This window comes from Morus notabilis, unplaced genomic scaffold, assembly GCF_000414095.1.
Source record: "Morus notabilis unplaced genomic scaffold, ASM41409v2 Scaffold372, whole genome shotgun sequence".
NCBI lineage: Eukaryota > Viridiplantae > Streptophyta > Magnoliopsida > Rosales > Moraceae > Morus > Morus notabilis.
In genome coordinates, this window is record NW_010361630.1 from 52,134 (window position 1) to 65,075 (window position 12,942).

General features: G+C 33.5%; 1 protein-coding gene across 1 annotated transcript in view; it reads left to right on the forward strand.

Moving 5' to 3' along the window:
• Window positions 1–2,720: 2,720 nt before the first annotated feature.
• The window catches only part of LOC21392116 (probable LRR receptor-like serine/threonine-protein kinase At1g06840), a 26,188-nt gene continuing 15,966 nt past the window's right edge, over window positions 2,721–12,942 (forward strand). Inside the window, exons 1-18 of the mRNA XM_024167102.1 lie at window positions 2,721–2,820; window positions 2,921–3,071; window positions 4,365–4,436; window positions 4,522–4,593; window positions 5,033–5,176; window positions 5,293–5,364; window positions 5,587–5,658; window positions 6,431–6,505; window positions 6,589–6,657; window positions 6,867–6,935; window positions 7,102–7,173; window positions 7,358–7,444; window positions 7,618–7,686; window positions 7,814–8,334; window positions 8,672–8,833; window positions 8,899–9,182; window positions 9,423–9,474; window positions 9,871–10,121. Coding sequence (XP_024022870.1) covers window positions 2,721–2,820; window positions 2,921–3,071; window positions 4,365–4,436; window positions 4,522–4,593; window positions 5,033–5,176; window positions 5,293–5,364; window positions 5,587–5,658; window positions 6,431–6,505; window positions 6,589–6,657; window positions 6,867–6,935; window positions 7,102–7,173; window positions 7,358–7,444; window positions 7,618–7,686; window positions 7,814–8,334; window positions 8,672–8,833; window positions 8,899–9,182; window positions 9,423–9,474; window positions 9,871–10,121 — 2,394 coding nt within the window. The remainder of the gene's footprint in view (window positions 2,821–2,920; window positions 3,072–4,364; window positions 4,437–4,521; window positions 4,594–5,032; window positions 5,177–5,292; window positions 5,365–5,586; window positions 5,659–6,430; window positions 6,506–6,588; window positions 6,658–6,866; window positions 6,936–7,101; window positions 7,174–7,357; window positions 7,445–7,617; window positions 7,687–7,813; window positions 8,335–8,671; window positions 8,834–8,898; window positions 9,183–9,422; window positions 9,475–9,870; window positions 10,122–12,942) is intronic.

A 12,942-nucleotide genomic window follows, 5' to 3' on the forward strand; every position in this document is an offset into this window, starting at 1 on the left:
GCATTGTTGTGGATCGTAGGTCTCAGGTAATGGATTCGTACAGGTCGTGTTTGTGTCAGCTCGTGTTAGGGCAAGTTGTGTTAGGATGAGATTTTTCAATCCATTCATACCGCTAGTCGTGTTAAGGTTAGAGTAATTTGTATAAATATTAACTCTCAACTCGACACTAACATGATCTACCGATATGAATTGCCACCTGTAGTATTATGTATTGGTCTTTTAGGTTGTTTCAATGATTGTCTACATTGTGATCCTAAAGCCGCTGGAGATGAGTTAAATTTAATGAAATGTTATAAGTCAAAGTTGTGTAACTTATTTCCCACAATAATATCTATTCTATAGTCAAAACAAGAAAACTAGATATACTTTTCATGTCCTTCTTGAGCTTAGATAAAAAATAAAAAAGGAATAAACTATTCCTCAGTTTAAGCTACATTCAGAAAATTCAACTAAATTATATATGCTACAAACAAAAATAGGAAAAAAAAATAGAAAAAGAAAACTAAATGTATTTCAGTTTTTAGCTTCGAAACAATACTAATTTTTAATTTGTTGCTTGCCAGACTTGACCTGCGTACAGTGAGGAACCCACGAGTTTTTGTTGAGGGGGCTAATAACCACAGCGATATTTTTAGAAAAATTAATAATAATTAAATACTTAGATTTCCTAAGAATAGTCATGTAGATTAACTTTACCATTGATGCCATTTAACATGTCTTTTTCGTTTTATCCAACAAAATTCTCATGATCTCTCATTCAGTTGTATAGTTGATTTTTCACAAAATCCATACTAGAAAATACTCAATTATAATCAATACCAACATCAATAATTGATAAATTAATGGATTTACATTTTTTTTTGTTTAGTCTCAGTAACTCTTTGCGAATATCACTAAAATACTTTTCAATACTAAGAACTGCTCCCTAGAACATAACACAATTGTACAAGAATGCTACATCTAAATATGTTGTGGTATATAATTTTGACATTATTTAGAATTACTACATACGCTTTCCTTTTTAAAAGAAAAAAAAAAATCAAGAAATAAGAAAATAAGTGAAAAACATAAATAAAGTTATTAGTTGCACTTTTCATTTTTTCGAGCTAAATTCAAGGTTTTTTTTTTTTTTTTTTTTTTTGATGGGGGAGCTGTGTATAAATTTAGTGCAAATACACTTATATGTACATTATTAAGGCCCCCGCTTTATTGGCTCCATCAATGCATCCGTGAGATTCAGTATCATGATGGAGTTCTTATGGAAAGGGATTTGTTTGACATTGCTTTTAGGCAATAGAAGTGAAACTTATTGTTCTTCTGTTAGTATTTAGAATCACATTTTTTAAAGTGATTAATGGGGTAAAATCATATTCAGATATTCCATGGAAATTGTAATAAATAGTAGATTTTTAAAATTAAATTAAGTAAATAGCATATTTTAAAATTATAGTTTGAAGTAAATAGCAGTTTACTGTGTAAATGTTTTATTTATTACTGGTAGAAAATAATTTACATGATAAAAAATTTTTATTTACGTGGAAAAAAATCTTTTTACTAGTCGTAAATAAAACATGCATTTTACGTGGTAAATTACTATTTACTTCAAATAGTTTTAAAATATACTTTTTGCTTAATTTAGTTTTATAAATATGCTACTTACTACATTCTTCCAATATTCTATTAAGCTAAAAACGAAAATATTGTAATAGAATCACAATTTTTAAAGTGCCTAATGGGTTAAGAATGTTGTTCGAATATTCTATTAAGCAGAAAAAGAAAATGTCAGGGTGTAGCATATAAATTTTTATTGCAACTTTGACACAAGTTTTGAAGTATGAGAAGAGCTTTTTCCAGAAGCATTTTCTGGTCTTGAGTGAAAACTTTTTTCGAAAAGGGAAAATGAAAAATTATACAAACACTCTCAAAGAAGGATCTTTCAAATAACAATAACAAACAGACTCAAAATGTAACGAACCATAACAGACTCAAAATATAACTTTTTAAGAAAGTTCTTTTGAGAAGACTTTAAAACTAGTATCATAATTTTAAAAAGACATTCTAAATACATCTTATAACTTTTGTTGATTATTAGAAAATCTAATGATATGTCTGGTTATGACTTATTTCAGCCACGGTGTTATGTAATTATAAAAATGGTTATCTATGAGTGAAATAATAATTGTTTAATAATAACAAGAGAAAAGGTTTTTCTGTTCATGTCTATATGTAATTCTTACAAGCAACCTTTGGAAAGTTATTTTTTCCCACTAAACAAATTTTTAAATATTAGTTAAAGCCGTTGGTTGGGCCTTAGGTTGTCACTCAATGAAACAAAAGAAAACAAGTCCTGTCTCTTAAGTCTACACTAACATGATATACTGTTATTTAACAAAAAATGAGACGTTAGAGTTCACGTGTCAAACAGTGAATGCAGAAAGTGACAAAAAAAGTGACGCTTACATTTTTCCTTTCTCTAATAACCTGACCAAATACTCCTTTCATTTAATTTCTTTGCCCAAACAAGGCTCTAAAATCCCATGTTTTTATAACGTTATAGTTTATATAAGCAATACGATCCACTTCCACTATTGCTTCTGTCTCTTCCTTCTTTCCTTTTCATTTTCAAAAGACAAAGGGTGATAAATATTCCACTCTTCTTTCTATCACTTATTCTAATTTCCTTTTTGTACAAGTTTAATACTCATATCCTTCTATTTCAGATGTCGAGGACGCAAATTTGCCTATGTAGTGCTATTCTTGTTTGGTCTTTATTTTGTTCTTCTCTACTTGTTACTGCACAAATTACTCATCCATTGGAAGGTTATTTATTTATTTATTTTTTCATTTGTTTTACGTCTTGCACCTTTTTTTTTTTTTGGCACTTGAATATGTTCTTATTTTTTCTGTCCTGAGGTCGCAGTGAAAGCTTTGAAATCGGTTTGGCGTGAACTCGAAGATCCGTTCAAGAGGCTTAACTGGAAAAAGAAGGATCCGTGTAATTCAAGTTGGACAGGGGTAATCTGCAGCCTCAACCCGGATTTAGAAGATGGTTATCTCCACATCCAAGAATTGTAAGCTTAGGTTATGTGTAGCATGTGTCAACTTAACTGCGATGTGTTCGCACTATCTAATATCAGTTATCTACTCTCGTTAACTACCGATGAAGACGTACTCTTAAAAACTTATATATATATATATATATATATATATTTGTTTCCATAGTCATTTTGTTGTTATCCTCTTTATTAACAAAAAAAAAAAGACTATTCTCAACCGTGAGTCATGAAACTTTCGGGTCATTCCTAGTTTATTCCTAGACCTTGTAAAAACTTCCGCTTTATCCCTTGATTTTTTAACAATCCCACTTAACTCACCTTTTTCAGAATTTCTATATATTGAAAACATGTGGTAAAAAGGAGGCACTGTGATCACCAAGTCTTTTTGTTAAACTTTTGTTTAAAACAAATAGAAAGAAGGGGAAAAAAAAAAAAAGAAATACCACTCAAGATGATAAAAAATATTAAATGTGCCACTCTACTCAAAAATATTATTTAGGGAGCAAAGTGAGAGTTTTTAAAGTTTGGTGGTAAACTGAAAATGACCCAAAATTTAGGGATACCACTAAGATTAATCAAACAAAAAAAAATGTGTGTATATATATATATATATATATATATATATATCAGAGAGAGTTTTTGTTTCCCTTGTTTCTTTGTCAAAAAAATGTGTGTATATATATATATATATATATATATATATATCAGAGACAGTTTTTGATTTTCAACAGTAAGCACAAGTTTCTGTTTTGTTAACAATTTTTGTTAAGGTGTTCCTTAGTTTCCATCTTTCCTAACGTGTTTGCATCGTGAAATAGAAAAATGATTGTTATTCATTGTTTAAGATGATAATAGAATAGGAGGATAAAAGTTGGATCAATCTCATTTTTAGACTTGAACTATAGGACAAATTTTGTTTTAGTCCGTAACTTTTAAAACATTCTACAACGAATCTCCAATCTACGAAATTTTCTTAAATAAGTCCTTTCATCCAACAGACTTAAAATCTCTACGGAAAAAAGTATGACAGGACCATATGTGGCTAGTAAAGGTTAATTTGCTATTTTACATGCTAGCTATCAAGAAGGAAGTTGTGCCTTCTTCCATCGAGATTTTGACAGCCAAATGGATGGAAGGACTAGTTTCGGACAATTTAGTAGCTCGAGGGTTCAATATGAGATATTTTAAGTCAGAGACTAAAATGGAATTTTAGCTATAGTTTGGGACTAAAAATCGATTTAACCCATTCTCTCAAGTGGAACATCAATGACGCTTTAAATATTTGTGCTGACATCTGTTTCTATGCAGACGTTTGCTAAACATGAATCTCTCTGGAAAATTAGCCCCTGAACTTGGTCAATTCTCTCATATCACTATATTGTGAGTAACTACGTATTGAATTAGATGACATAATTCTTCTAATGAGAAAGGTTTTCATATTTCTTAATTTTCTTCTTTCTCAAAGGAATTTTATGTGGAATAACATCAGTGGCAGCATACCAAAGGAGATTGGAAATATGACATCTTTGCGTCTTTTGTAAGTTGAACAATACATTGCTTTTGACTAAGAAATATGCATATTAGCCATCTATATAATGATTTACAATTGAAATACGTATTAATTTCTTTCACTGAAACGCATAATTGCTTTTCTATCACGTATAAGTGTGTGCATAATCCTGTTATTAAGTATAAATTATTGTTCGCCAAAAAATATATATATATATATATATTTCTATATATATGGTACTTATCCTTTTATATATTCTCTCCAGATTTTGATAAATCAGAATTTATAATTGTTGGTAGCATTATGAATCTTATGTAGGTCTGCCTCCAATAAGCTTAAGCTTTTCGAAGATTTTTTTTGTTTGTTTTAAACTAACATGATATGATATCAGAGCAAGATGCTCATCACTCTCAAGCTTGTTTAGAAATATCCAAGCCTGCATTGATGATCGTATCCCTTATTTCAGGCTTTTGAGTGGAAATCAAATATCAGGTTCTTTGCCAGATGAGCTTGGTAATCTCCAGAACATAACTAAATTTCAACTGGACATAAATTGCATATCAGGACCAATTCCTAAATCGTTTGCAAATCTGCGCAACGTCAAGCACTTGTGAGTGGCTTTCTAAACTCAAAATCAAATTACATTTTAATGCAACTAATTAACTTTTAGGTCTTCTCTTTTGTTTAAAAAGCATGCAAATTTACTTTTTTTTTTTCTGACGACAGTCACATGAACAACAATTCAATCAGTGGTCAGATTCCACCAGAGCTATATAAATTACCTGAACTTGTGCATTTGTAAGTTCAATAAATATTTCCCTTTGTTCCTTTGAATGTTGTTGAAAATCATTCACCTCGTTTGTTTCAAAGGTTCGAACTACTATTCAAACCATTTCGCTATAGTATTTTCTCTCATTTTAAATTTTGTTCAAACTTTTCTGTTCAAATCTATGAACCAAATGAGCAGATTGATCTTTCATTAATTTGCCATATTTTTCTGCTTCATTTCTATATTTGCAGCCTGTTTGACAACAACAACTTATCAGGGTATCTTCCTACAGAGCTTTTTCAGATGCCAAACATCAGAATCTTGTATGTTCCTTGTTCTAATCTACTTTCTTACGACAATATTTTATGATTGCATAAGCATTTCTCTACTGATACATAGGGTTTGTTTGGCAGAGCTTTCTAGAAGTTGTTTTTGGCTTCCTGGTCCAAAAGCTTCTTTTGTATGTGTTTGGATGATTTGTCAGAAGCTTTGACATTTCAGAAGAGCTTATAGTCAAAGCCACACAATGTGGGTTTTAAAAAAAGCTCTTCTGAATAGATTTTAAAACTTATATAAGAGTTTCAATAAGATATTATGAACATTTTTATTACTTTGTGAAACGTTTTAAAAATCATTTTGATCTATTTAAGCTCTTTTAAATTATGGTTTCGAACGTATATCTAGAATCCACAATGTTTACTTCTCTTCTTCTACTAAGAAATAGAAAAAGCAAATGCAAAAAGTTCCGCCAAACAAGTCCGTATAGATATTGACATACTTGAGAAACCGAGATGTATGTGGACACAATAAAATAATGAACGGAAAGAAAATAGCAAAAGTTGTTCTGTTTCATTTGTTTATAGTTCAACATGCCGAATTAGTTGCAGCCAATGGCTATACCAACTGTGAAGGTAACTGAATCAGCATTAGTGCTGGTAATCTACGAGATGTCTTTCTTGTGCTAGCGGAAAGAGTTTATGTTATGCTTTAGTTATTCAATCCATCTGATAAATCAACTTTTGATTTTTAGGCTGTTATTAAGGTAAGAAAATAAATCCCAACATAGAAGTTTAACATGTTAACCAACTGTTGCAGCCAAGTGAACAACAACAACTTCAGTGGGACTCAAATTCCTGATTCATATACAAATATGCCCAAATTGTTGAAACTGTAATATCTCTCCCGGATTTTCATTGGTATCACCTTTTTGTTGGTCCTCTTGAACTGTAATCTAAGTAACTGCAACTCTGCAGGGCTCTAAGGAACTGCAACTTGCAAGGCAGCATTCCCGATTTCAGTCGAATACCAGGTCTCCGTTACTTGTAAGTCCTGGATAATTTTGTTAATTTAGTCATGATATGAGAATTCGAAGTTACCCTACGAGAGTTTTTTCCTGTATTTTATTGCACTCCTTGAATTTTATTTTATTTTCATATAGTCTATCATCTAATTACTTGCCTTTTATTGATTTTCAAGTTCTGTCTGGTAATCCCAATCTCATATTGGCCTCTTGTTATTTTTCATGATACAGAGATCTTAGTTCAAATCACCTTAGTGGAAGTCTACCAACAAACAGGTTCTCCGAGAATATGACTACTATGTAAGTTATGGCTACAAGGATAGTTCATAAGTTTCTTATATTTGTATCTCAACAAGCATAATTTGTAAGCATAAGATCATGCAAAAGCTTCTATTGCTAAAATGTATTGAAAAATCTCGAGCACTTTAAAATGATATACTAATTCTTAACTTTGGTATATTTTTAGTGACTTATCGAAGAATGCGCTTAATGGATCAATCCCTTTAAATTTTTCGGGCCTTCCTCGTCTCCAGAGATTGTAAGAACGTGTCTCTCTTTTCTCTTTAAATTTCTTTTGGTCACCATAATTTGTCTAATAATGCTATGATGTTCTATTTTAGACAAAATCTTGCGGTTTCAAACTAAATATCGGTAGATACGGGGCATGATAATATAACGCTACTTGCATCCCTCGCATGACATAATCTTTACTTACTTTGCAGGTCACTTGAGAACAATTCGTTAAGTGGTACTATTCCCTCTACTTTCTGGCAGAATATCATCTTTGGTCCAGATACCAAACTTACCTTGTAAGATAGAGCTCTGAATCTTCTTTTTCAGTGGCATTTTACATTTCAAAAATCTTAAGAGATTGTTGTTTTTGTATCTAACATGCATAGGCTTTTAGCTTTTAAGCATTAATATTGTCCCAAGTATAAACAAACCTTTGAACATAATATTGCACATCATCCTTACGTTGCAGGAATCTTCAAAATAACTTACTTTCAAATATATCAGGCAGTCTATATCCTCCTCCAAATGTCACTATCAAGTAAGTTGACAATTTTAATATATGAGTCCACAAATCGATATAATTATGAATTTGAGATGAGTTTCTTTTGTTACTTCACAGCTGTAAATACTAACTAGTTTATCAAATTTTTGTGTATAATATTTAGGCTTCAAGGTAATCCTATTTGTACAAGAGAAACCGAACTAGATATAGTCCGGTTTTGTGGACCAAGCGACGGAGATCTCGAGGAGTCTCCTGGAAACTCAAGTAGTTATTCCCCTAATGGTTGCAAACCTCAATCCTGTCCATCCTCCGAATCCTTTGAATATGTTCCAGAATCTCCCATTCCTTGCTATTGTGCTGCACCTCTTGGAGTTGGGATGAGACTGAGAAGTCCTAGCTTTTCAGATTTTCGTCCGTTTATTGGAGAATTGCGGTCACTCTTGACCACCAGTCTTGCCTTGGATCTTTATCAACTTGTCATTGACTCGTTTATATGGCAAGAGGGTCCGAGGCTCCAACTCTATATAAAACTTTTCCCCCAATATAGCAATGATTCTGGTACATTTAATGGAACTGAGCTCGAGCGTATCATGAACAGGTTTGCCACATTTTTATTCCCTCCAACCGATACCTTTGGTCCATATGATCTCCTAAATTTTACTCTCCGCGGGCCTTATGAAAACGGTATGTTTCTAGAACTTCCCTCTTTTGATAGCTAACTACGGATTTATTGTTTCATATTTTGCTATATGAGATGTCAAATCTCTTAACCACATAAACACAATGACAAATTGGCAATAAAATATGGAAGTACACTAAGCATGTATGCAATCATTTATTATACCCCTGTTATCCACTGCTTAATATTTAAAAAAAAAAAACAGCTGCAATAGGTTAAAGTCATGTTTCACATATTACACGTAAAAATAAAATTGATGCCGGTTTCCGTGCTGCAAGGAAATGTGTGATATTTTTGTGATGCTTATTTAAAAGGGTGTTAAAATTTTTGTTCTTGTTGCAGTTGTTTTCGTACATTCGGGATCAGGTATGAGCAAAGGGCTTCTGATTGGAATTGTTTTAGGAGCGATCTTTTGTGGCATTACAATATTTTTGGCGGTCGCATTTGTTCTTTCCAAAACATACCCCAAATTCCAAGAAATATTTGTGAAGAAGAAACAAACTGGTAAGATCATTCATAGTTGTACTCATAGAACATCATGCAGAAGCTTAACGTAGTTTCATCTACAGGTGGGAAAATTTCTTGTAAAGTTGAAGGTGTAAAAGGATTCAGTTTTGGTGAACTTGAAAGAGCAACAAGCAGCTTTAATATCACTTGTGAAGTTGGGAAAGGAGGCTATGGAAAAGTTTACAAAGGCATTCTAACCGATGGCACGGTTGTGGCGGTCAAGCGAGCGCAACAAGGATCCTTGCAGGGCGAGAGAGAGTTTTTCACTGAGATAGAATTGTTATCGCGAGTACATCATCGCAACTTGGTTTCATTAGTTGGCTATTGTGACAAAGAACGGGAGCAGGTACAATGACTTGGACTGATAAAATGCGACGGTCTCGTGCTATTAGTATATTTTCACTTAATAAAAATGTCGATTAATAGATATAGCTTGAGAAAGCCTATTCCAACAAGTATTTTTTTCCGAAATTTTATGTGATTACTGACTCTCTCCTATCTACATTCTTCTTTCTAGTTGTTATAGCTTTTATTTGATTTTAAACTGTCTGATGATAATGTGGGGTTCCTTTCTGTGCTCTTTCAGATGTTAGTGTATGAATTTATGGCTAATGGTTCTCTTCACAATCTCCTCTCTGGTAAAACGTTTTTTCCTTCGGTCATAACTTTACCATCTTTTGATCTAGCTATAAACCATTTTCATCATAGTTTTTTGGTTTACAATTGCAAGTTAACAACTGTATTGAAGGTTTTATTTTGTCTTTTTTTTTTTTTTCCTTTTCTAATTTCTTTCTTTCTCTATTTTTCGCCTTTTTATTTTTTAACTTCTAAATTAGTGTGTTCATGAAAAGTTAAGATAGTTGATTATACACTGAAGCCACAATTATATTTTTTCTTAAAATTTTTCGCTTTTAAAACACTAAACTAAACGAGGAAAAAAAAAAAAAATTAACCGCAGTTTTTTCACCCCTGTAGAATCATTGACTAAATGTATCTTATTCCATATTCAATGTTGTTTTTTATTGTGACAATAGCTAGGTTCAGAAGTTCTCTTAGTTTTGAGATGAGAATGAGGATTGCATTAGACTCAGCGAAGGGCATTCTGTATCTTCATACTGAAGCTGATCCACCAATAATTCACCGTGATATAAAGGCAAACAACATATTGTTGGACTCCAAATTTACTGCAAAAGTTTCCGATTTTGGAATCTCAAGGCTCGCGCCAGTGTCCGATACCAAAGGATCGGAAACTGCTCATGTATCCACAGTTGTGAAAGGCACTCCAGTAAGTAATGCCGCCACAATCCTGCAGTAGCGGGGCAATTTAACTATCAATCGTCTTTTGCAGGATCTTAATTTTTGCACTTGTTAGAATTTTAATATCCTAATTTTGATTCAATTTAGTTAAATTTGGAAAACCATTTGTCAGTTTTGGTGTTAGGAACCAAAATTGACAAAATAATAAATAAAAGTTCGATAAGCAATCTGCAAAAATTACAAGTTAAAGAACCAACGGTATAGTTTCAAGGACTAACTGAAAACACAAGAAAACGCTATTGCTTGATTACAACCAGGCATTATATAGCCTGTGAGTGAAAACGTACAGCTCAGCAAAACAGAAAGGAGAGAGAAAGAAATAACAGAAATAGTTAAATAAAAAAATAGCAAAAGAATCAATCCCCTCGAGGTAACAGACTCTACCCTCGAGGTAACAACTCTAATTTGCTATTTTAATACTCCTCCTCAAGATGGAGAGAACAAATTGTGAATTCCCATCTTGGATGGCAGAAAATGGAATTGAGTTGGATGAATTGCTTTCGTGAAGGTGTCAGCTATTTGGTTTCGAGTGGAGACATGCATTGTCTTCAAAAAACCAGCTTGTATTTTCTCGCGCACAACATGGTAGTCAATCTCTATGTGTTTTGTTCGTTCGTGAAACACGAGATTGGCAGCAATGTGGAGAGCTGCCTGATTGTCGCAAAACAATAGAACTGGTCCATTATGTTTGACCTTCAGATCTTTCAGCAAGGAAAACAACCAAAGCAACTCACAAGTGGTGTTGGCCATGGATCGATACTCAGCTTCTGCTGATGAACGTGACACAGTTTGTTGTTTCTTGGATTTTTAAGAGACTAGAGAGGTACCCAAAAACACACAAAAACCACTGATGGATCGTCTAGAATCCGGGCATACAGCCCAATCTGAATCAGCGAAGGCTTTGAGATGTATAGGGGAATTTGCAGCAAAGAACATGCCTTGGCCAGGGGTACCTTTTAGGTATTGCAATATCCGATGGGCAGCATGCAAATGAGGAACCCGAGGTGCAGTTATGAACTGACTCAGTCGGTTAACCGAGTAACATATATTTGGACGGGTAATAGTGAGATAGAGGAGCTTGCCAATAAGCCTTCGGTAAACTGTTGGATCCTCAAGCAAATCTCCGTCGGATTGAGAAAGCTTGAGATCTGGTTCCATTGGAGTGGAAACTGGTTTACAAGCTAAATTTCCCGTGTCGGAAAGTAGTTCCAAAGTATAATGGCGTTGACAAACCGAAATGCCTAAGTGAGAGTGAACAACCTCAAGCCCCAAGAAATATTTCAAACACCCCAAGTCCTTCAACTTAAAACGCTTATCAAGAAGAGTCTTCAAACCATTCACAGCAGTTTGATCATTACTTGCAAAAATAATATCATCAACATACACTAAGAGAGCCAGAAAACTGTTGGCTCGATGCTTGACAAAGAGTGAATGATCACTGGCTGATTGTTCAAAACCTTCATAAAAAAGAACCCCTGAAAACATAGCAAACCATTGTCGTGAAGCTTGCCTCAGCCCATATAACGACTTTATCAACCTGCAAACAGCCCTCTCGGGCAAAGTCTCCCCCTCACGACAAGAGTAACCAGGAGGGAGAGACATATAAACCTCCTTATGTAGCTCACCGTGCAAGAAGGCATTATTGACATCAAGTTGGATAAGTGACCAGCCATAAACAACCACCAAGGAAAGTAATAACTTGACTATAACTAGCTTAGCAAAGGGAGAGAAAGTGTCGAGGAAATCAATACCTTCTTTCTGTGTGTATCCCTTAGCAACAAGGCATGCTTTATATCTTTCCACAGTCCCATAAGCTCAAAATTTGGTTTTGTACACCCATTTACAACCGACAGGATATTTGCCAGGAGGGAGAGATGTGATATGCCAAGTGTTCGCCAAAAACTCTATGCATAAAATGACTCCACGCAAGCGCACGCAATCGAACAAGTAATATAGTAATGAGTAAAGTATCATCTCCACAGGGACTGAGTTAATGAGGAATTCTATTACAAAAACCAGTTTTATCAATATGATTGAGAATAGTTTGAATGCCAAATTGATATTAATTAAGTGAAAAGAATGTATAAGGCCAAAGGCTGTAATTTAAATGCAGACAAGAGGTAAAAGTCAACAAGATCTGAGCTTAGAGCTGTGATTTTAATGATGGATGAAGGCTAGGATTACTGATTTCCCCTCGGTTGCAACTCTGACCACGAATTGCTATACGATTGCTGTAGCAAAGTTCATCTAGTCAACCTAAAATTCTACATAATCATCTTTCGACAGATTTATGCTTGTAATTCCTTAAACCAAACCAACATATTCCTATGTGTTTTAGTTTACAAACCTGACGTTAACATCAATTTTAATGGGTTGTGCAAGATAATAGTATATTCCTATACTATCTCTTACATTATCCAAGCTAGATCTAACTCAACCAACCTTTCCAGAATTAGCTTAAGTTTGTGTTTTCTTACTAAATGATGGCCTGTCACTTAATAGAAAGTAAACAATAAATATGCTTGAATAAACCAGATGAAAATTACATTATCAATCAAAATAGCAAATAGATCTTCATTGCAACTTTGGTTCCATCAATAATCCTAGCTAAGGAATTTAGCTCATGTTTAGTTCAACAAAATCAGAATTAATAACAAATAAAAGACCCATAAGGTCTCGGAAAGTAAATACAGAGAGAAGGAGAAAACAGCTAAGCTAAAAGCTGAGGTCAAAAACTCCTGTGTATCCGTGCTGTACTCTTCTTTTCTCCAGCTCTAGCGTCCAAAATC